Here is a 23,399-nt window from a genome sequence, read left to right as displayed (position 1 = left end):
TAGGCAACACCCTAGTGTCAGCGCGGGTGGACTGGTGGACTGGACCTAGATGCCAGGGTGAGAACTACAACTACCAGAATGCCATTCGGAGAGGGGCAGGAACCGGAAGTGAGGCCGGAGGCGGGGCTTGACGTGCGCCGCGGAGGCTGCGTGAGGTGAGGGGTTCAGGTACGCCTGGGGCTCGTTGCGGGGCGGACTTGGGGCTGGAGGGGTCTGGCCTGGGACTGCCACCTCGTGCGTGGGCGGCACAGTCACCGGGGAGGTACTCTCGACAGTCTTGTGGCCTCGTGTCCTCCACCTTCTTGGTGCTTTCCCTTGCCGCCTGCCCTCACACTAGCAGCCTGTAGGAGAGGCGGGGCCCACAGGTGGGGTACTTTCGGGTCGGGGGTCTGGGTGCTCTAGTGCTGAAGGTGCCAGAGGACTGGAGCCAGCTTCGGTGAACTAAATTTTATTTTATTTTTTTGAACTAAATTTTAAAAAATGAGAAAAGCGTGCAGAGGCTGGCCCATCACTTAGCGTCAAGGGATATGCTCATCAGGTGGGACTTGGGTGAGGAAAGATCCGAGGCCTCTGCCAACTCAGAGATGGAGAGTGGGGTGGGGAATTGATCAAGTCAGCAAGTATTTATTGAGCGTCTGTTATGTACCAAGCCTTTTTGTAGGCATACAGGGTAGTGGACAAGGCAAACAGAACACCTGCTTACATGATAGGCATGGAGAAATTCAGATAAAAAGTAAGTAAAACATGTCGGATAATGAAAATCAGAATAAAATGAGGCAGGTAGTCATATAGTTATCTAGGGGAAGAGCACTGGAGGTAGAAATGAGAGCAAGTGCACAGCCCTGAGGTGAGACTATCCTTGGTGTGTTAGGAGCAGCAATTAGACCAGAAAGTGCAGAGGACACTTGATGGGGGGGGGGGGGGGGGGGATGCAGACCTTAATGATCAGTATAGGCCATTGTAAGGATTTCAGTTATGTATATAAGTGAAATGGAGAACATTGCATAGTTGTGAGCAGAAGGGTAACATAATTATCAAACATTTAAGATGATGCTTTTCATTCTGCAAGGCTCAGTACTGGTCACTGAGTGTGTGCACCTGAATTCTTTATCGTCTCTTCCCTGGAAGAGCTTATAATGTAGTGGGGAAACAGACCAGCTATGATGCAAGGCTGAGTCAGATAATTGGAGCCCTGTGAAGGCAGAATGGACATCATTCTCAAATCCTCAGCATGCACTCTTATGTTGGGTGCTTAGTAACTGTTACATGATTAGTAACTAATTGAGAAACTCCAATACTCAGTACTGGACTGTAACAGAGGCTCAGAAAACATCTTTTTTTTCTTTTTTGTAAGACTTATTTATTTGTTTTAGAGAAAGAAAGCGAGAGCATGGGAGAGGGGCAGAGGAAGAGAATCTCAAGTAGACTCCAAGTGGAATGCCACGCCTGACACAGGGCCCAATCCCATGACCCTAAGACCATGACCTGAGCTGAAATCAAGAGTCGGATGCTCAACCGACTGATTCCCCCAGGCGACACCAGAAAACACCTTTTTTTTTTTTTTTAAAGATTGTATTTATTTATTCATGAGGAACAGAGACATAGGCAGGGGGGGAAGTAGGCTCCTCGCAGGGAGGCCTATGCAGGACTCAATCCTGGACCCCAGGATCACGCCCTGAGCCAAAGACAGACGTTCAACCACTGAGCTGCCCAGGCGACCCCAGAAAACACTTTTTAATGAAAAAATGAAATGCTAAAACTGGCCACAGATGATAAAGATTTGTTCTTCTGTGATGTCCAATTTCACATTTGTTTTCTGAGGATCAATAGGTAGCAAGCTTCTATTTAATATTTACTGAGCTTCCATTTTGTGCCAGACTTTGTGCTGGCCTCTAAAGATACAAAGATGAAGAAGATGTGGTCCCTGCCCAATCTGCTATATTGCAGACTCTTCTGGTAGTGATTGGAATTGCCTTCATTGGATTTTCAATATTGCTGTATCCCAGGTTCCTGAGAAACATCCTCAGGGATTATAGGAACTTGGAGAGGTCTGAGATACAAGGAGGGGAATAGGAAGGAGGAAATGGGGATGGTAATGGTAAAATGCAGTTTCGTTTAACAACATTTATTCAAACACTGCTGTTTGCAAGGTTCTGTACTGTGAGTTGTTAGTGTTTATGTAAATACAAGTACACAGTCCCTCCTGCAAAGGAATTCAGTTTGGTGGGAGAGAAAACATGAGCATAGACTTTCCAGTTTTCTAAACAACAGTGGAAAACTCTACAGCCCCTCCAGCTACTCCAACACTGGCTCTCTTTTCTCCTTCCAAGCCAGACTTTTTGAATGAGCTATCTACATCCATTGCCTACCAGCCATTCCCCAAAGGCTCTGGCAAAGAGGAGGAGGTCAATATTTATTAACTGAATGAATGGACAAACAGATAAAGATACAAGATGCTGTGGAGTTCAGAGAAGGGAAAGCACTTGGCTGTTAACAAACTGGCATTCATTTAACAAATTGATGTGTTTTCTCACCTTGATAACAATGAGGTTGTTAGGTATTGGACCAGTTTATCCTAAAGTTTTCATTTGTCCTTTTTTTGAATGCCTAAATGTAGAATGCAGATGATGACTCTGATGATTGGCACAATAAGATTTGTCCAGTCATCTAAAGGAATGGTCATAACTGGGATCCCTGGGTGGCGCAGCGGTTTGGCGCCTGCCTTTGGCCCAGGGTGCGATCCTGGAGATCCGGGATCAAATCCCATGTCGGGCTCCCCGTGCATGGAGCCTGCTTCTCCCTCTGCCTATGTCTCTGCCTCTCTCTCTCTCTCTCTTTCTCTGACTATCATAAATAAATAAAATTAAAAAAAAAAAAAAAGGAATGGTCATAACAGGTCTGGCTATCTTTTCTTCAAAAAGGTATTTATAATCAACATCACTGCTCATATGTGAACAATACAGCACTTTGGAAATGTCTAAGAATAATTGGTATTTTCCACATTTCTCTAGAAATAATATGCAGTACTAAATGTTATGTATGCCATAAATTCATAGTGATGCAGTCAATGGTATAACTAAATACATTAAAATTTGTACTGAGTATTAAAGGATTTCTAAGCAAAAGTAAATGTTACCTTGTACAAGAAAATGAACGCAAATTTCTAATCTTTAGTTTTGAAAATCTAGAATGTAATTTACTTGGCCATCTTCAGGAATATATCTGGTGGTCATATGCTGTTCACATGATATGTGATGAATACCCAAAACTTCTCAGAAGCTTACCTTTTTATTTTTATTTATTTTTATTTTTTATTTTTTATTTTTTATTTTTTATTTATTTTTTTTTTTAAGCTTACCTTTTTAGAAAAACTAATAGAATAACACCGATTGGGGTTTGAACAGCCTGTATTTCATGTGTAGTTGTTCCATGTCAGGTAAATGAATGTGTAGTTCTTGCACCAGTCCTGGCATGTAGTGTTATCCCATCTCATAGAATCGGTGACAAAGAGTTAAGTGTTTTAGCTATTACCCCACTACTCACATGTAGGAACCTGAGAAGCATGGTTAAATCCTAAGACTGCAGTTTCCACTACAATAACTTATGATGTCTAAATGAAAAATAAAACTAATATTTGGCCTGATTTTGAGCATTTGATGGAGTACAAGAAAAAATGAGCTCTACACTATAAATGATTGCTAGGAACAGGAACTGCAGTCAAAACATTAGAGAACAGGGGCATCTAGATGGCTGTCGGTGAAGTGTCCAAGTCTGGTTTTGGTTCAGGTCATGATCTCAGGGTGGTGAGATCAAGCTCTGATCCTTCTGTCAGGCTCTGAGCTCAGTGGAGAATCTCTACCTCTCACTCTGCCCCTCCCCCTGCATGTAAGTTGCATGTGTACATGTGCTCCTGAGCTCTCTCTCAAATAAAATAAATACAAAAAAAAAATTAGAAAACAAAATAGACACTACTCGGCTCTGTAAGGGGTAATATTTACACGGTTAATGTAAATGCAATTTATTGGTTTACAAAACTTAGAAACAACCAAGGGGATAGACAAAGCTCAAAAGGATTAAAAATGATGACACAACACAATGTAGAACCTGTCTTGAACATGTAAAATTAAAGTTTCCGCTTACCAAAATTGGAACATTGAAGGAGGAAGAGAGAGGAAGGGAAAGATAAGGGTGTTTTTGTTCAGAGCCTAACCCTGAGATTGTTGAACAAGAAGTTTAAAGATATTAAACATAGTAAAAATATCTTCTGGTAATTATCATGACAGAGGTATGGTATTAGACTTACCTTCCTATGATTGAAAACAAGCTGTGAAATTAGACAGGTTATATGAAGAGACTGCTTTCAGGCATTGGACAATAGGCAGGACAAGACTGTTATCCTTGAGAGAAATGAATTTGAGATGGATTATAGGCCTAAATGTAAAAGCTAAAATTATAAAGCTTCTAGAAAGCAACATAGGATATCTTTGTGCTTTTAGGGTAGGCAACGATTTCTTAAAGGACACAGAAAGCATTAACTATAAAAGAAAAAGAATGATCAATTAGACTTGATTAAAAATTTTAATTTCTGGTCAACAAAAAGCAATGTTAGGAAAATGAATAGGCAGGCCACAGATGGGGAGAAAATATTCTTAAATACCCATATCTGAAAAAGGACTAGTGTCTAGAAATATGATTAACTTCCACAGCTCATTAATAAAAAGATAATTTTAAAATGAGCAAAAGACTTGGTCAGAAATCTTACAAAGATATATTATGAATGACCAATAAATTGCCTTAAAAAGTGCTCGATATCATTAACAGTCAAAAAAATACAAATTAAAACACAACTCGGGTCCACTACACAAGAATAGCTAAGATAAAGAAATCTATCAACAGCAAATGTTGGTGATGATGCAGAGCATCCGGGAGTCTCCTTCATTGCTGACAGCACTGTAAAATGGTATAGTTACTTTGGGAAACTTTTGGCAGTCTTTTATGAGGCAACTGTCCTATGTCCCTCAACTCTGCCAACAGATATGAAAACATACATCTACAAAAATACTTGTAAGAGAATGTTTATAGCAGCTTTATTTTTAATAGTCCCAAACTGGAAAAATCTCAAATATCCAACAACAGGAGAATAAACCAATTGTGATTTGGTCATAGAATGGAATTCCACTAATCAATTAAAAGGAATAAACTTAATACATGAAGTAACATGTATGAATCTCAAAAACATGTTGAGGGGGAAACTGTCAGTATCACTGGTTGAATCCATTTATATGATGTTTTATAATAGGCACAGTTAATCTATAGTTATAGAAAAAAAAAACAATGGTTGCTTTTGTGTGGTTGTGGGAATGGGATGGAGATGGACTTGGAAAGTGCAGAAGGAAAGGAACTTTCTAGAGTGATAGAAATGTTCCATATCTTGATGAGGGTGTGAGTAACACAGGCCTTATGCTTTTATCAAAAATTCATTGAACTGGTATATTTCTCCCTCACACACGTTACTGAGCTATACCCTTAAAATCTTTGCATTTTACTGTATCTAAATTATACCTCAAAAAATTTTTAAAGGTTGGTGTAACAGAAAAATTAAAAATAAAGGTGATTTGAATTTTTAATTTTAAAGATTATATTTATTTATTCATGAGACAGAGAGAGAGGCAGAGACACAGGCAAAGAGAGAAGCAGGCTCCGTGCAGGGAGCCTGACGCGGGACCCGATCCAGGGTCTCCAGGATCATGTCCTGGCCTGAAGGCGGTGCTAAACCACTGAGCCACACAGGCTGCCCAGGTGATTTGAATTTAAGTGTTTCATAGGGAGTTGATATAATTCAAAGGTGACGATTTAAGAAGAAATGAAAGCATATGATTTCATGTTAAGGAGTCAGTTATCAAATGAACTAAAAACACCTGGTTAACAAGTTGCCCCTAGAGGTGAGAGGGGTTGGAGTGAGGATCATTACCTTTCATTTATAAATAGGGCTTTTTTAAAAATTATATGCATGAATCATATTACATAGATTTACGTTTGCAGAGATAATACTTTTCCAAGGATGGTGGTAGCATGCTGGACTCAGAGGAGCAGCCAGAGCAATGGACATATCATTCCTTGTGACACTTAGCTATAGATGGGAGCTTTTTTTTATGTACAACATTCCCAGGGATTTTGAACAGCACTTTGAAATTATGACATTGGTTAAGTGTGCCATAGCAGTGGTTCTCCATATTTTCCTACCTCAGCACTTCTGATGGATATTAATATTCTCAATGATGACTGTGGCTTTCAGCTGCAGTGATACTTAACTGAGTTGGGAGAGGGAAGAGAGAGTTTGGAAAAACAAATTGTGAAACATCACCAGCAACCCAGAAGGATTCTTGGTTGGTTTCAGGAAACTCATTACCATTTTTTGGCTAGCTCTTATTCTCTTAGGATATTTCTAGTACTGGACTTTGCATATAGTAGATACTCAGTAAATGTTTGCTAAAGGAATAGTTTTGAATATAAACTGAAACATAATGGAGGAGGTGGCTTTTGCTATTTCTGTCCGGCCCTCAACTACTACATGGATTTTGAAGAGTACAATAAATATCTGGATTAACTGTGCCACTGCAGCAGTGAATAATCGTTGATTGCTTGGAGGTGTCAGTTTTGTTTGTCTTCTAAGAAGTGGATTCAGTCCTTAGTACTAAAACATTCCTGTGCTGACTCATTTCTCTGGAAGACACAGATGCTTTTCTGTTTGATACATCTGTGTTAATATTTTCCACTCTTTTACTCTTTCAGCAACACAATAACACTCTTTGATACCTCTGTAAGTGAAATAATGTAACATCTCACATAATTATGCCTTTTTCCCACCTGGGTGAGAAGGACAGAAGACTAAGCACATGGACTGGAAATTGGAAGGGAGTGCTCAGAAAACAGACTCAAACTTGCTGCAGGAACAAGAAGTCATCCTAGAGGACACAGGTGAAGATAGCATCTCTGAAAGCTTCCAGCTTCTACAGATCGATGTGGAATGCGAGCATCGGGAGGGAGAGACGCTGCCCACAGGCAGTGCAACGTGGTGCTCAGTAAGTGCAGCGAGTTGCCTGGTCATTGGCTTTGGGATGATCCTAGGTACTAGTAACAGACTAGGAGTGAGTTTGGCATATTCCAAAATTGGATGAATTTCCTGCTAACTGGTTTAAGGTTTCAGTTTCACTTGCTTCATAAGAAGAGTAAATAAAGCTCAAGGGGAATTTTTGATACACCTTCGAAGGATCAGGAAATCTAAAGTCTGCTTTAGGCCCTGTCCCTAATACATTTACTTTGGACACATCACATCTCTTTTTCTGGGGTTCTGCTTTCTCTGAACATAATCCAATCTTTTTCTAATATCTTTTTTTCTCTCCTAACTTTAAATCTGATTAAAAAAAATAAGTAACTTTTGAATATTCATTTTCCATTTTAATGCTTACGAAGTTCTCAATTTTGTTTTCTGGATAACATAAGAAAAATGTCCAAAGAAAACAGAGACACTGGGAAAAGATAGTTGCAGCAAAGAAGAGCAAAAGAAAGCAAGAAAAAGAAAGAAGAAAGGCCAATCGTGTAGAAAATTCAGGTAACAATACATCAATACATCAAATTACTGGTGTAATCATATTTATATCTTAGCAAACTGGTATCTGCATGTTCCTGGGAGAGTGGGAATATTGTTTTTAAGTAAAAAACATCTTGGAGGTAGAACCTTTCTATTTTGTTGGGAAACAAAGTATCAAAGCAGAATTTAGGCTGCCTTTCACAAATCTAGTGCACCTATGTGTTTATAAGCTCAGAAGCAGAAGGAATGACAAAATCAGCAGCTAACATTTACCCAGTGCCTTGTGCTGGGCTCATTGCTGAGATTTTTACATGCATTACCCTAAGGGATAGGTGCTTTTATTATCTCCATTTTGTAGGTAAACTGACTGAGGCTCAAAAATTAAATAACATGCCCAAGATCATCTAGTAATAAATGAATGGATTGAACTCTGATTTACACCTGGCAATGTGCTCCAGAGCCCACACTCCTCCCGACTCTGCTGTACCCAAATGAACGGATACATTGCATGAGTTTCAGGTTTCTCTTTGTATGCAAAAAGTACTCAGTTGGCTGGGAATATTTCTTTCTTACTGAATGTATTCCTTTATTTTCCCACTTTTATTCCTTTCTGATAATTTCACTCTAGGCATCTGCCCCCAGCACAGCAAACGTTTTCTGAGATCCTTAACCAAGGAGAGACTTTTGGAAGCCAAACACTCAGGACCAAGACTCTGTATTGATCTGAGTATGACCAACCACATGTCTAAGAAGGTAGGACATCCATTAAACTCTGAATTCCTGCTCACATGAGGGATGTGAGCTTCTATAATTCCAGCTTCTATAATTCCATAGTTCCAGCTTCTATAATTCCATAGTAAACCAGCAAAAGTGTTTAGTTTTTTATGCATTAAGCCACTCAGTTCCAAGATGGCTGTTGTTATGAATCAGAAAAAGAATAGATAACTTCTAGTTTAGTTTGCAAAGTTTTATCTTCTTTTCTGAGCTGTACACTGTTGCCTCTGTGTTCATGGTGTCCCTAGTCTAGATGGGGCCTTTTGTGTTCAGTTCGCCAGAGATGAAATCTGGCTTTCTACTGGGAAGAGAAATACTTGCTTGGTTGCCTGGTTGCCTGTTGTGAGGACATGCCCTGGTGGAAGGTCTTCTTCCTACAATATATGTTTTAATGGTTTTCCATTCACCCTATTGTGAAGGAGGGATTCCACCCTAGACAGAAAAAAAAAAAAACACACTTGACATTGGACAGATAAGAGTGATAGCAGTTTATTAGTCACCTGTACTCAGCCCAGGGAAAGGATGACACTGCATGCCATGTAGGGCCATAGAGGGTTACACTCAGGAACAGATTGAACAACCAGGGTTTGTGGGAGGCAAGCTTTGTAGTGTCATGAGCCTGGGATACCCCCTTGGTTCCTAAGGAAGATGTGATTGATTTGCTGGGAAAAGTTCCTAGGCTGGCAGGGAATTGAAACTCACTCCTTGCAGATAAGCAGGAACTATGCCTGGTCCCTTTGATAGAAACGGCTCTTTAGCTAGGGCACCTTATCGGAGGGAGAATTGGGAGAACTTTCAGTTGAGTTTTTCAGGGCCCATCTGGTTTCACCAGATGTCTAATTAACACACAGTGGTGGGCCTTCATTTTAGGCCTTCCACCACAAAACATATTTTTCTGTTTGCCAACATCTCTTGTTGTATGTGCTGGTATTTGCATGTTTTTCAGAGAAATTAGAAAGACTGAAGATCTGGGGTTCTTACATGGAAACTCTAAGTAAGCCCTCTGAAAGGTCAACCAAGAATTTTCTACTGTTTATAGTAATTGAGGTATCAGATTAAATCAAACCCAAAGTGTTTTTTCTTGGGCAGCCTGGGTGGCTCAGCAGTTTGGCGCTGCCTTCAGTCTAGGGCGTGATCCTGGAGACCCAGGATGAGTCCTGCGTTGGGCTCCCTGCATGGAGCCTGCTTCTCCCTCTGCCTGTGTCTCTGCCCCTCCCTCTCTCTCTCTCTCTGTCTCTCATGAGTAAATAAATAAAATCTTTTTTTTTAAAGAAAAATGTTTTTTCTTTTGAACCAAATCAGGCCAGATTGTTTAACTACCTTTCTTAAGGGTGTTGTCTCTGAATCAGGAGAGAAAGTTAAAACTTCCAACCCTAGTAAATCTTCCAGAGTTAGGGAGAACCTGCCAAGTTTATCTGATGGAGTATTAGAAAATGTATAGTATTCTGACCTTGTTAAAGTAAATAGTAAATAACATATGGTAATATTTTAGATAGGAGCTAGAAGAACAATTCCATATATCATATTAGATATATAACAACAGGTCCAGAAGGAGGGAGAGTACTCAGTTTTTGCATTAACCGACTATTTTTGGGCTAGTGTCATTACCTTAACTTAGGTGTAACATGCAGGCCCACATATACATACTAGATCCTAGAGTAAAAGGAGCCCTTCTAGTTTATGAGATTTCCCAGAGTAGCATTCAGCGAACTTACTGAGTAACCATTTGTTGATAATGAATTTAGAAAGAGTGGGCATGTTTCCAAGCTAAGTCATCGGCATTTCTTTGAAGGAATTAGGTAGACTGGCTGGACAGATCCGAAGGTTGTATGGTTCAAATAAAAAAGCTGACAGGCCATTTTGGATCTACCTCACTGGATTCACAACAGACAGTCCCCTCTATGAAGAGTGTTTGAGGATGAATGATGGATTTTCTAGTTACCTGGTAAGCCTCATTTTGTGTCTTATTTGAAGTGTCATTTGAAAAGTAGGTTGTGTGCTAATAGTAAATTTTTAAAACTTTTTTATATTTTGATATAAAAACGTGTGAAATATTTGTTTTCACTATTGCAATTTAAAAAATGTTAGAACTTCTTATCAGTTCTTATATTTCTAAACTTTCAGCCTTCCACTGCATTGGTGATTGAATATTACCAGTCTCTAGGACTGGATTTTGTATCTTGTATATTGTATGGTAGCCTGTATGCTCCATGAAGGATTGGGGAAAATGCCATGACTCCTTTCTTGATTATAGTGATACAGAATTAGGGAACATGAGTTGTGGGGGAAGAGAAAATCCCTATGGAAGTAATGTGGATTCAAGATGAGTTTTAGGGAATACTCAGTTTTTACATCTTTCCCTAGGGTCTAATGAATGTAGTGATTGTAATACAGGCAGTAGTCCAGATCACTTCCTAAGATGTGCCACTGAATATGTCCTATGTGTTTGTGTTATATAGTTGGGACTGGGCTGTGTGAACTTTCCCAGGGAGGTTCACAAAGGCAGTGAGCGTGCAAAGTATCCTGTATGGTCCTACACTGTTAGTTGTGGTCACTGTTACCGTCTTAACAGTCTGTTCTGTAATACAACCATTTCCAGCTTTTCTTCTCTACAAGTGTTTTATGATTCTTTTATGTGAGCCCATCAGGCCCACTCTTAGGGCTGCAGAGTTCCCTTGCTTCCCCGTCTTTATGCCTTTCTTCCGTGACTCTCCCCACATTCAGTGCTTCTTCCTTTTGTATGTATCAATCTCACCTCCTCTCAGAAACCAAGTTCCAGCCTTCCCTTCAGTAGAAGGTCATCCCTAGTATTGTCACTCCCTCATCTGTCATCCTGGGGCAGCCTTCCTGTACATCTGTTAGGGCCTCTTGTTGCTTTGTCTCATTTTGTAGGATTGAGTGTCCTTTCTGCTTCCCCTCCCCAGCTGAGCACCTTCTGAGAACAGATTGTCAGACATGTATCTCCTTGATGCACATAGGGGCCATACCCAGCAGAATAGATAGATGCCTGGTAACTAGTTGCTGCAGTGTGGGCTGCATCTTAACCTAGTTCACACTACATTGGATTATTTACATTTTTCAGCTAGACATAACAGAGGAAGACTGCTTTAGTTTATTTCCTCTGGAAACCCTTGTGTACCTGACTCCTGACTCAGAACACGGTATGTACTTGACTGCATGGATTCATGTAGCACTTTGTTCTTAGCCCTTGTTTGACTATTCTCTGTATCAGAACTTGTTAAAGCCACCCAAAGCGTTATCAAAAAAAAAAAAAAAAGAAAGAAAGAAAAGAAAAAAGAAAAAGGAATGAATATTAATTACACATGTCTTATGGATGGATACATCACTATGCTTTCCATGTTTCCTACAATGTATGCACAGCTGTATAGATTTGGGTCTTCAGCCTCGGCTGGACCTTGTGAGCTACCTGGTAATCTTTCCCAGTTTCCCCAGTCAGCTCCCTTCCTTGGCCCTTCTTGGATCAATGTTAAATACATATATTTTTCCAGAAAATTGACTAATTCACATAATTTTCAAATTTATTGGTATCAAGTTGATCTTAGTATCCTTTTTTAATTATTTCACGTTCCTCTGTCATTTTAATTTTGTCTCTTTTCTGGGTCCTCATACTGATTTGAATCAACTACCTTTTTTTCTTGATCAGATATGCCAAAGCTTTGTCTTTTCAGAGAATTAACAAATTACCTTTTGGTTTTCTATTTCATTAAATTTCTACTTTTAATCATTAATAATTCTTTGCTTTTACTTTCTTTGGATTTAGAAATTATAAAACCGATTTGATCTCAATGGCCTTCATTTTTTCATTAGCTCTTGAAGATATTCATCTAAACAAAGTTTACATCCTTGGTGGACTTGTGGACGAAAGCATTCAGAAGGTAAATGTACATTTCAGACCTAACAGCTGTATTTTGAAAAGTGGGGCTTACTTTCAGAGGCAGCTGCCCTATCATAACCTTATGCAAAAGGCCTGAAAACTCAAGACTAAGAAGAAAGAACCTATCCTACCTAGCTTCACCCTTCTACTTGTGAAGCTCCCTGTCCTCATCAGCGTTAGCAATCCTGACCTGACAGCCCAGTTGGGAACTGGAATGGGAATGTTTGCTAATTAGATAAATAGCTATTGTTGAACTCCTTTCTTCTCTCCTCTTTTTAGTTCTGCAAGGGTAATTCTGATATGATATTGACCAATGAAATATTGACTCAGCATTCTTACCAGCTATTTGTTCTTTGTGGGAGAGGAGATTGCTCCTTCTTAGGCCATCTTTTCTGCTGACATAAGACTTATTTCATAATCTCAACATCGGTAGGACAGTCCAGATTTCTTTTGTTGATTTGGAGTTTTATTGGAATGGCCTTCTTGTGGAAGAGCCATTTTACTTGCTTGGTGTGTGGCCCTGAGGGGATTCAATTAGGACAAATGAGTGAAAAGCTCAGAGAAAACTGAAAATTTGGCTATCAAGAATTTCCTTTTAACCTGTACTGTCAAAACTAGAGTAGGTTTCCCCAGGATGCATGGAACTCCCTTTGACAAGGATTGTCCATTTGAGGACAGAGCCCACTTAGGAGGGAGGCCATAGAGGATACACCAAGATTGGAAGGAATGTTTAGAATGGAATGGTTAACTATTGAGGCCCCTTCCCAACCCAAGGATGTTAATTATCCCAGTAATCTAAACCTTTCTCTTTAATCCTCAAATTTTAAGTAGGTAGATGATCTTTCCAGAGCTTCTTACAAGATAGCAAATATAATTTAAACTTCAGTTCATGACTCAGGGACATCTTTATTTTTTTTTTTTAATTTATTTTTTTTTTTTATAATTTTTTTTTTTTTTTTTTATTTATGATAGTCACAGAGAGAGAGAGAGAGAGGCAGAGACACAGGCAGAGGGAGAAGCAGGCTCCATGCACCGGGAGCCCCACGTGGGATTCGATCCCAGGTCTCCAGGATCACGCCCTGGGCCAAAGGCAGGCGCCAAACCGCTGCGCCACCCAGGGATCCCTCAGGGACATCTTTAAAGGGATATTAGTTACTGTACTCCGATCCTAAATGGCCTCGGATTTGGGAGGTTTGTTGGGTTCTTATGACTCTTTTCTGCAGTTTTCAGAGCCCTTTTAATTGGGCTGTGTGCTCTCATACCTTAATGCTGTCTTGTTGCTCATGGTGTATCTGACTTGAATCCTCTCTCTTTTCTGTAATTTGCTGTTGCCCAATGGCAATGGGCTAAAAACTCCAGATATCCAGAACTGTATCTTACTGAGTTAGGGTCAGGAGTGTTCTCTGATTGATTAGACTTCTTGAACTTTTGGATACAGATTGTGGCTGCAGATAGGCCTCTATTTCCTTTTTGGTTGTAAGTAGCAGTAAATGGAAACTAGTGGATAGATGACTCCTAAGGAAGTGAGATGTTTGCTGCACAAGCCATTTCTCACATGGAATAATATTCTGCATTACCTGCAGTTCCTTCTACTCTGCCATAGGCTACTGATTTTTTTTTTTTTAAGATTTTATTTATTCATTCATGAGAGACAGAGAGAGAGAGAGAGAGAGGCTGAAACACAGGCTGAGGGAGAAGCAGGCTCCATGCAGGGAGCCTGATGTGCGACTCGATCCCAGGTCTCCAGGATCACTCCCTGGGCCAAAGGCGGTGCTAAACCACTAAGCCACCCGGGCTGCCCAGGCTACTGATTTTTAATACACTTTTCATGTAATTAATGATTACAGATGGAAATTGGAGTGGTGGTAAATGAGGTTTTTCAGTTTGTTATGCATATTACAATGACAATCTTTGTTATTTTTAAAAGGAAAATATTTAACTGTGATTTACAGAAGGTGACATTTCAAAAAGCCCAAGAACATTCTGTCAAGACAGCCCGCTTGCCAATCCAGGAATACATGGTCAGATGCCAGAATGGGAAAAACTATCATTCAGAGATATTGGCCATCAATCAAGGTACTGCTGAATGGCCTACACTTAACATGTGTTAGTTCTGGTGCTATTTCTTTGCGTTGTGTTGAAGTATAAATGGCCCTTGAAGCAACCCTGTCTGACTGATGTGCTCAGATTTTATTGCATACACTTTATGACGGGTATTGTGGCCTCTCAGAGGCATTTTTCATTTTCTTCCTAGATCCCAACTATGTTAAAGGTAGTTGAAATTTTTCCCTTGGCCTAAAATGCCCTGTATTCAACCCATCATTCGACAGTGAATTCCCATTTGTCCTTTAGAATTCAGCCTAGGAGTGTCTCGGCCCCTCTTTGCCCCCTCTCAGCCAGGTCAGGGGCCCCCCTTGGTGTTCCCATTGTACTATTTTCCTCTCAGTGTTGCAGCACTGTCGGTAAAGGCTCGTTCATATCTGTGTAGGCTGAGGTCCCTGTGGGCAGTTGGGTCCATGTGTGCTGCAGCGTAGTTTTGTTGAATGAAATATTCCAGAACACCCTTTTCCTCATTAGTCCTTTACTAGTTCTTTTTCCTCAGTGTGGTCACTGTTTTCTTTTTACCCTTCTAACAGTATTTGATATCCTGTCCACATACTTTGAGACTCAAAACTGGCCTGAAGCACTGAAGAAAGGAGTTTCTTCCAGGAAAGGCTACGTTCTTCAGGACCCAGTGGAATGATGGACAGCCTAAGTTGCTGCAGGAGGCAAAGTTGCTGAAGGTGCTTTGACAGAGAAGCAGAGCAGAGGCTGGCAATGGCACACACTTGCCTTTACCTTGACATCCTGGTTCTTCCCTAGAATATAAATTACTAATAACAGGGACCATATTTTATGCTCTTTTCTATCTCCCATAGTGCCTGGCTCATGGGAAGAGCCCAGATATATATTGACTAAGTAAAAAGTTTACATAACAAGGAATTAGCCCTAAACTATATGGCTTTGGATGTATTAATTCATTTTCTATATACCTATTTGTGAAATATCTACTCTTTAGAGATAGCTTAAATAATTGTTACATCAAGTTTAATTTTCACTCAACTGTCATCATAAAGTTGTAGCACTTTCTCTAGCCTCCTCTGATGCTGCTCATTTTCCCCAACTCAGTAATATGCTTGACATGTTTCACAGGATTCGCCTGTCCTAACCTAGCCCTGCTTTAAGTCTCTGTAGCACTTCATTCCCACCTTTGGCTCCTACCGTGTTTCCCCTGCTCTGAGTGTGGGAGTGGAGGCTTTCTTCCTAAAGTAGCCTCCTAATAGGACACTTCGTGGGAGTATCCCTTTGTATCCCTTCTGAGCTTTGTACAAATTAGATTCTTCATATATATTTGTAACTAACGGGTCAAACTGAAAAGCAAAACCACAGTATTTAAGTCTAATTTAAAAATAACCAGAAAATACATTGCTTCTGACACAAGCATGTTGGATCACCTCTCATTACATAAATCTCAGTGATCCCTTCTCTCATGTCTTAGTTATGTACAGTTGCTTCAGTTACTCTGACCAGTTTGGGTTAGTAAACTTGAAAGCTAAATTGTTAGCAAATTCAGAGAATGTATTCTAGATCTCAAAAGAACCAAAACGTTACTCCTCCGCTCTGTCCCTTCCCCATCAGAATTTAATTCTTAAGGAGCTATGATCACCTTATAAATTATATCAGTGTCCTTTTCTTAAAAACAGCCAATCTTCAGGAAATATCTTTGGGAATATATAATGCTCCTTGGTCTTTAGCACCATATTGAACGAGTTCTATAATCTTTGTCATCCAAAAGGGCCCTCCTATGGCTAGGCTTCAAGGATAACTCATACTCTCAGGGAGGTCTCTGACCCCAGAACACTGACCTGGATCATCTGCCAGGCTTCATTTTCACCTCTAAAGGCTTAGCTTAAAACACCAAACAGCATGGAAGAATTTCCTCTCCAACTCTATCACCTCTACCATTTTTTAAAACCCTAGGCATCAAGTTTTGGACTTGGCTTCAGAGATCCTCATCAGTGTTATTTATAAAACATATTTATAGGGACACCTGGGTGGCTCAGTGGTTTAGCGTCTGCCTTTGGCCCAGGGCGTGATCCTGGAGTCCCGAGATCGAGTCCAACGTCGGGCTCCCTGCATGGAGCCTGCTTCTCCCTCTGCCTGTCTTTGCCTCTCTCTCTGTCTCTCATGAATTAATAAAGAAAATCTTTAAAAAAATAAAATAAAAACATTTATTAAACAAAAAGCTGGACATCCCCAAAATATCCTATAATATGAAAATAATGAGATCTATTGCCTTTTTAACAACAATCACATAAGAAATAAATGTTGTTCAGACAGAGTATATTATAAAGTAGTATAAAAAGTAGAATCCCATAATTCCAATTTGAAAAAAATTCACATAGACTGTGTCCATAGTGTATTTGCTTCTTTACGTATTCTATATTTTCTTTGATGAACATGTTTTACTATTATCAGAAAATAATTGTTATTTTAACACTTACTTTGATTTATTATAAAAGCTGCCCTTGAACAAAACTAGAGGAGTTAATGTCAAATAAATGATCATACTTTTAGTAAACTTTATTGTAAAGAAAAAATACATCATTATTTTATAATGATTTTTCTCACCCACAAGAACATGAGTGGCAACTAGTAACATTTTTATAAAAATATTTAGGACTTTAAAAAAAAAAAAAATATTTAGGACTTTGATAAGACAATATGTACATTCACATTTTGTCTTCTGAAAGTTTAATGGGGAGAGAGTCCCCTGAAAAACTTTTCCCCAGGAAACCCATAGTCTCTTGGGTCAACTGACCCATAAAAAAATTCCATCTAACTTTCTGCCAATCTGGAGAAAATCTGTTTTCTCTGATCTGCTGTCATGTGTTCACAAGCTTCTAAAATGTTTGCCAAAATTAAGGTCTGCTGAATGGTCTTTGCCTTAACCCATATTCTTCCATTCATCCCAAATACTATCTCCAGTGGGTAGAGTTTTCCCACTTCCTGTAGGATTTCACAGTCTGGAGCCAAGAGCCTAGTGAAGAAATGGAAAGAAAATTAAATTTAAGAAGTGTGACCTGACTCTCTTTTAGAAGAAGACTCCTACTTTCTGGACAGCTCTCCATAGTTATTCAAAACCCCATCAACATCATCCAAGAATAAGACACATGACATTTGCTGCCCCCTTTCATCCAAGCACACTTAGCAGTATACCACAGGTCACACAGTGGATTATCCTCTACAAAGAAATCAAACTCCTGGGGCACCTGGGTGGCTCAGTGGGTTAAGTGTCTGCCTTTGGCTCAAGTCATGATCCCAAGGGTCCTAGGATCATGCCCCACATTGGACTCTCTGTTCAGTGGGGAGTCTGCAGCTCCCCCTCCCTCTGCCACCCTTCCTACTCATGGTCTCTCTCTCAAATAAATAAAATCTGTAAATAAATAAATAAATAAATAAATAAATAAATAAATAAATAAAATAAATTCCCTGTGTCACCAACTTTACAAAAACTGTATAAAGTTCTTCCCCAATACTGTCAGAGTACCTTAATTCTAGGCTTTAGAATTCATAGCTTTTTTTTTTTTTTTTTTTAAATCTATGGTGCTAAAAGAACAGTTTAAGCTTATTTCCCTGACAATGTAAGTTATTCCCTGGTATTAAATTCAGTACGTGGAGAGAAGCATTGACTTTCAAACTACAAGGATGCTGCTTGGTTAATAATGCTTTTCTGTCTTGAACTAATTGTCCAAATCTGCAGAATAAATAACAAAGAGAGGCATGCAACGCTGAACTCTGAGGCTCAGGGGTTCTAGGAGTAAAGCTTTTTTAATAGGTAAAGATTTAAACACCTAACAGAATCTATGTCTGGGACTATTAAATCTAGTGGGAGAGAACAGCAGGAGCCTTAATGAATGTATGCATACGCCTGAAGAGCACATCAGCCTACCTGCATCTGGCCCCCATTACTAAGAAATTTTGATTTTATACAATTGTAAATTGCTTCTGTATTCAAATGACTTAGGAGGAAAGGCCAGTTTTTATATTTGGAGGCAGTATATCAGCTGTAAGAACAGCAGATTTTCTGGGAGAGAAGGCCAGACTCCACATCAACACAAAAACTACACTAGATACATGTGAATTTAACATATTCACATGAAGAGAGAATGGGACTAAATGCAGGAGTTTAAAATGGACAATGATTTTTAAATTTGAGGAAATTTAGACATTGTTACAAAAGAGTCCAAACCCCAAAGATGAGACAACTTTCCAAAAAGGTAGAATTATAAAAGAGGACAGGTGAGCCAGAAGGCATCAAGACTTACTTTCTAATTAAGCCCAAAGTCACTTTAAAAAGCAGACCGTCCTGTCCAATCACACCCATTCCACTGGCTCGTCCACAGCTGTCAATGCAGACCATCTCTGGTTCCATATCTTTATTAGCAACCACAAACTGGCCATAGATGAGATCTCCAACCTAAAATGAGAATTTCAAACAGTTCATTTCCTCTCAGCAAATCACTCTACAGGTGCTGTTACTGGTTCTTTCTCACAGGCAGCAATGTCAGCCATCTGTATTTCTGTGACTAAGGGACTGTTCTCCAGAATACCCATCAGCCTGGAGTTGAGTCTTTAAAAAGACAACATGAGGAAGTGTGCCCTCCTTAGACTGGGAGCTATCTCAGAGACAAGAGAACATCCTCAAAGGTTACACCATCCAATATAGTAGCCATTACCCACATGCAGTTATTTAAACTTTCATTTAAATTAATTAAAATTAGACATTTAAAATTCAGTTCGTCAGTTGCATCAGCCACATTTCAAGTGCTCAACAGCTACATTTGGCTAGTTGCTACCATACTAGTCCATGCAGATATAAAACATTAGTGTCATCACAGTTGTTCTATTAGCACTACTCTAGGGAATTTGTGAGATCAAGCCCCACATTGGACTCTGCACTCAGTGTGGCGCCTGTTTGAGATTCTCTCTCCCTCTCCCCCTCCTCCCATTCTCTCTCTCTCTCTCAAGTAAATAAATAAATCTTTAAAAAATAAAACCTCAGAGTTGAACTTCAAAATGATGAAACAAAGGGAATGGAGGAGAATTAATTTGTTCTGTTGTGTATCTGCTATTAGTTGGTGACTGGCAACTAACGAGAAATAAAAACATTCTTTGTATTTTAGAAGCATTTGGTCGTGGAGGGCAGTGAGGATGTACATATAAATAACAAAGTTCATTTAAGAGGTGCTAAAGTTATAAGAAAGGTGACTGTAGATGAGGGATGGTGTTACCGAGGTGGTGGTGTTTAGCCTGGTTTTCAAAAGATGAGATGTTCCATAGGCTAAGGGGACAGAGCAATCCAGATAAAGGGAACAGCACGAGCAAACGCACAAGAGCAGGGACTTATGAATTCAGTAGTGCTATTAGTTTGAGATAGGAGCACCTGGGTGGCTCAGTGGTTGAGCATCTGCCTTTGGCTTAGGTCGTGATCCCAGGGTCCTGGGATTGAGTCCTGCTGATGCAGGTTCCCCACAAGGAGCCTGCTTCTCCCTCTGCCTAGGTCTGTGCCTCTCTCTGTATCTCTCATGAATAAATAAAATCTTTAGTTAATAAATAAATAGTTTGAGATAGTTCAAGCATAGATACAATTGTAGACAAGAAAGGACTTCTGGAGTATAATGCCAATGAAATCTATAGGCTTCAAAGAAACTTTTTTCCCTCTTTTGGAGAAAGGAGAGTGTGTGAGGCTGTTGGCTTTTGAGAGGGCAAAAGTGTAGAGGCAGGGATGTTAATGAGGAGGTCACTGACCAAGTCTGGTCAAAAAATAGCTAAGGTCTGAACTTGCAATATGGAGATATACAGGGATGAACATGCAAAACATCAGAGACAGAATCAAAGCTGTTGGGAAATGGTGATATGACTGAAGTTGTGAGATGCCAGTCAATCAGGATGGATAGATGGCTGATATGGCAATTTGCACCATCTACCCCTCCTTCTTCCCCAGCCTATGGTTTACTTCCTTGTCCAGTGGATATGGACATAACAAAAAACAATAGAAAGAACAAATATAACCTTTCAACTCAGTAGAGATGAAACAGCCCCCAATATAGCAAATGTAAAATAAGTATGTGACTCTGGTTAGAGCTGGAGCACTGGAAGGAACTCTTGGACCCCAAAGTGATTACACAGATGCTCAGAGATGACCCCATAGAGCTGGGAAAATAGATCATGCTTAGGAGACAATTTAGGTAGCCTTTTGGTTATTTGAGTGTTTCTGGATATTCTTCTTTTCTTCTTTTTGAAACCAAAAGCTCCCATCGTTACCTGCACATTTGGTCTGTTTCTTTTAGTTGCACCTTCAAATGCCAAGTAAGACAAAGAAGCTGGCTCACTCCCTCCAACATCAACTTTGAAAATATCTCCAGACTTAGCTGTCACTATGCCGATCACATGGTCTCCTTTCACGGGGACATACTACAGAAGAAAACAGAATGAAAGAACAGTCATAGATGACAATCATTTCCATGGTATCTTGGAAGATATCTTTAATAAGTCCTTAGTGGTCATTAGAGTTATTTAAAAAATATTTTGAAGTTCAAGTTTACAAATTAATACAAATCAACAACAAATGTGATGTTACTCTCAGTAAAAGAAAAAAAATATCACACCATAAACTCTCAGGTTTACAGCTTCTAATACTCTGTTCATTTGGGCCAGTATCCCACACCTCTTGTATCCTTATCAGAACTTCCTAGAGCGGGGATCCCTAGGGGGCTCAGCGGTTTGGCTCCGGCCTTCGGCCCAGGGCCTGATCCTGGAGTCCTGGGATCGAGTCCCACATCCGGCTCCCTGCATGGAGCCTGCTTCTCCCTCTGCCTGTGTCTCTGCCTCTCATGAATAAATAAGTAAAATCTATAAAAAAAAAAAAAAAAAAAAAGTTCCTAGAGCTTCTGCTGGCATATGAAGTCCAATGGTACAGGGGACGAGGTCCTTACAACCGAGAAAGGCTATTTCATTGCTAGACAAACTTTCCCATATTAAAGTTCTTACCTACTCTAAGAGAAATTTAACTCCCTGTAACATCCACGTATTGAGCCTGGTTCTGGCGCTCCCTGACCTTTGAGACTCTGTAGGCAATGACCCTGTCTCACAACCCCTATCCTCTTAGACGCCAAGATTTCCAGTCTCCTTTCTCTCCTTCTCGGGCCACGTTCCATCTGTTCACAGTCCCTCTGAGGGGGATGCAGCGGTGCGCACAAGATTACGGTGGCTCTGGACCAGCATTCGCAGAGAAGAGATCCAGGGCCCATGCAGAGCGAGGATATCCCCCCTCACGGCCGTACCACCTCTCCGGAGTCCCCCAACTCACCCGTTTCTGCTGTGAGTCCACCCAGTAAACGCCACCGCCGCTGCCGCCGCCGGGCTCCTTGTGACGGAGGCGGCCGCACTTGGTGACCAGCAGGCGGTCGCCACAGCGCCGCAAGCCCGGGCCGCACACGACGCGCCCCCGGGAGCGCGTCCCCGCATTCAGGCGCAGCGGTCGCTCCCCAGCACCCCCTGGGCCTTCAGCGTCCTCCTGCTCCGGCAGCAGCAGCTCCTCACCCGGGAGCACCACCTGATCCAGCACGGTGCGCGCCGCACGCGCCCGGTCTCCCGGCAGAGACTCGGCCGCAGCACCCACCGCCTCAGCCATACCGCGAACCTCCACACGCAACCTTCAGCTTCCGCTTCCGGCCCCGCGTCCAATCGCCAGCCTGCCCGAGGCGTTCCGTTTCCGGTAGTAGCGGTCTATAGGAACCGAACCATCTACGTCCCTGAAACCTGCGAGCTGTGGGCGGGGGTCCTGCCGAGGTGGCTGCGGTAATACCTCCCGTCCGTCACCTTTCTTGCGGTCTTTCTGCAGATCAGTACGAGAAACACGCGGCTTAAGCCGATGGCAGATACCTCACTTCCGCTGTCTCGGGCTGCACCGCTGGATACAAGGCGCTCCCAAGTGTGGTTCCGTGGGAACCTCGACGACGGAGCCGAGGGGCTTCGGGATTGATCCTTTCCTCCCAAGACTCAGCCCTCTGAAGGAAAAGCATTTTCCTTTTTCTAAATAAAACCTGTTTTTATGGTTGCTAGAGAAGATATCAATTCACACTGTTGAAAACAAAGAGAATAGAAAGAAAATAAGAGGTATTAGTCTTGCTCCCATTTGTCTCCTGCTAGGCCGCCAGATAATTCTGTGTTGCCCAGTCTCTGTCACCTAAATAGATAGGACCTGATGAATCAGTGCATATTAGCATTTTAGTGTGTATTTCTCCGCAGACCTTTTCCCCCTTAAAATATACACATACGCATGCGCATTTTCACATAATTCACCTACCCCTATATGGCCTGGGGAAATCAGTAACTGCAATCAGATTCTTGTAGCTACATTCCTTGAGACACACTAGTTGACCAGGTGAGCAGTTGGATTCCAAATCCATAGAACATCAGGACTGCTCTTACTTGAAATCCAGGTTCCTCTGTACACCAGGATTTCCAGTTAGCGGTTGGTCAAATTCCCTAGCAGGGTTGAGAGCTCCGGGGGACTGGGAGGGTTTGGCTTTGCCTTTCCCTTTGAGGCACTGGCTTCCAACGTGAATTTTTAGTTTTGGGGGACGTTTAAGACAGATCATCTCTAACTTATCTTCCATATTTGGCAAAGTGCTGGCAAGCCGACCGAGTAAGAGTATTAAGAGGCCAACTGAAACGTAACTTTTGTTGTTTTGCAGTCAGAGTGTTGTAGAAGCCTATGTTGATTGGTTTATCCTGGCAGGAGGGATGGTGCAGATTTTTTTCCCTCCTCCCACTCCAACCCAGCACTAGAGGACCTGCAACCAGTAGGTATTCGATGACCAAGGCCGCCTAGATGGTGGCTGGCCCAAGGCCATGCCCAAAGGGAGCTCAATGGCCTCTGGTCTGGGCTGGACAGAGAGGTCGGGAGTGGTCCCAGGATTGGTCCCTCCCGCACCCCATGCTGATCGAGAAGTCTTTGGAAAAAATACTTGGCCCAAACCTGGCTAAAGAGGCCTTCAAAGTCCACCACCCGATAGGGGTGGCACGTGGGTA

General features: G+C 41.1%; 2 protein-coding genes across 5 annotated transcripts; one reads left to right on the top strand and one right to left on the bottom strand.

Annotated features, from left to right (window-relative positions):
• The first annotated feature begins 105 nt into the window (after nucleotides 1-105).
• TRMT10B (tRNA methyltransferase 10B) lies at nucleotides 106-16,391 on the top strand. 4 transcript variants are annotated; one of them, XM_041763174.1, is made up of 9 exons: nucleotides 106-168; nucleotides 6,880-7,082; nucleotides 7,504-7,612; nucleotides 8,220-8,344; nucleotides 10,158-10,310; nucleotides 11,448-11,526; nucleotides 12,194-12,261; nucleotides 14,213-14,336; nucleotides 14,897-16,390. In XM_041763174.1, the coding sequence occupies exons 2-9, from the start codon at nucleotides 6,897-6,899 to the stop codon at nucleotides 15,001-15,003; spliced, it is 951 nt and encodes a 316-aa protein (XP_041619108.1). In that variant the 5' UTR covers nucleotides 106-168; nucleotides 6,880-6,896; the 3' UTR covers nucleotides 15,004-16,390. The 4 variants fall into 4 exon arrangements, with proteins under 4 accessions (XP_041619108.1, XP_041619111.1, XP_041619112.1 ...); XM_041763177.1 differs by lacking the exon at nucleotides 14,897-16,390 and adding an exon at nucleotides 13,233-13,451; XM_041763176.1 differs by having other exon boundaries at nucleotides 133-155; nucleotides 14,897-16,391.
• A 567-nt stretch (nucleotides 16,392-16,958) lies between these two features.
• EXOSC3 (exosome component 3) lies at nucleotides 16,959-22,032 on the bottom strand. The gene is made up of 4 exons (XM_041763183.1): nucleotides 21,673-22,032; nucleotides 20,628-20,777; nucleotides 18,629-18,780; nucleotides 16,959-17,340 (listed from the first exon to the last, which is right to left on the bottom strand). Exons 1-4 carry the CDS (start codon nucleotides 21,994-21,996, stop codon nucleotides 17,139-17,141), a joined length of 828 nt encoding a protein of 275 aa, XP_041619117.1. The 5' UTR covers nucleotides 21,997-22,032; the 3' UTR covers nucleotides 16,959-17,138.
• Nucleotides 22,033-23,399: the final 1,367 nt, after the last annotated feature.

Source organism: Vulpes lagopus, chromosome 7, assembly GCF_018345385.1.
Source record: "Vulpes lagopus strain Blue_001 chromosome 7, ASM1834538v1, whole genome shotgun sequence".
Lineage (NCBI taxonomy): Eukaryota > Metazoa > Chordata > Mammalia > Carnivora > Canidae > Vulpes > Vulpes lagopus.
Note: the sequence above shows the minus strand (reverse complement) of the source record. Positions and strands in the feature narration are given on the sequence as shown.

Coding starts and splice junctions, on each gene's coding strand:
- EXOSC3 (XM_041763183.1), bottom strand. CDS start 21,996: ATGGCTGAGGCGGTGGGTGCTGCGGCCGAGTCTCTGCCGGGAGACCGG. Junction 18,781..20,627: donor GAAACAGACCAAATGTGCAG/GTAACGATGGGA, acceptor TTCTCATTTTAG/GTTGGAGATCTCATCTATGG. Junction 17,341..18,628: donor ACTTTGGGCTTAATTAGAAA/GTAAGTCTTGAT, acceptor TTTCTTCACTAG/GCTCTTGGCTCCAGACTGTG.
- TRMT10B (XM_041763176.1), top strand. CDS start 6,897: ATGGACTGGAAATTGGAAGGGAGTGCTCAGAAAACAGACTCAAACTTG. Junction 8,345..10,157: donor CCAACCACATGTCTAAGAAG/GTAGGACATCCA, acceptor ATTTCTTTGAAG/GAATTAGGTAGACTGGCTGG. Junction 11,527..12,193: donor GACTCCTGACTCAGAACACG/GTATGTACTTGA, acceptor TTTTTTCATTAG/CTCTTGAAGATATTCATCTA.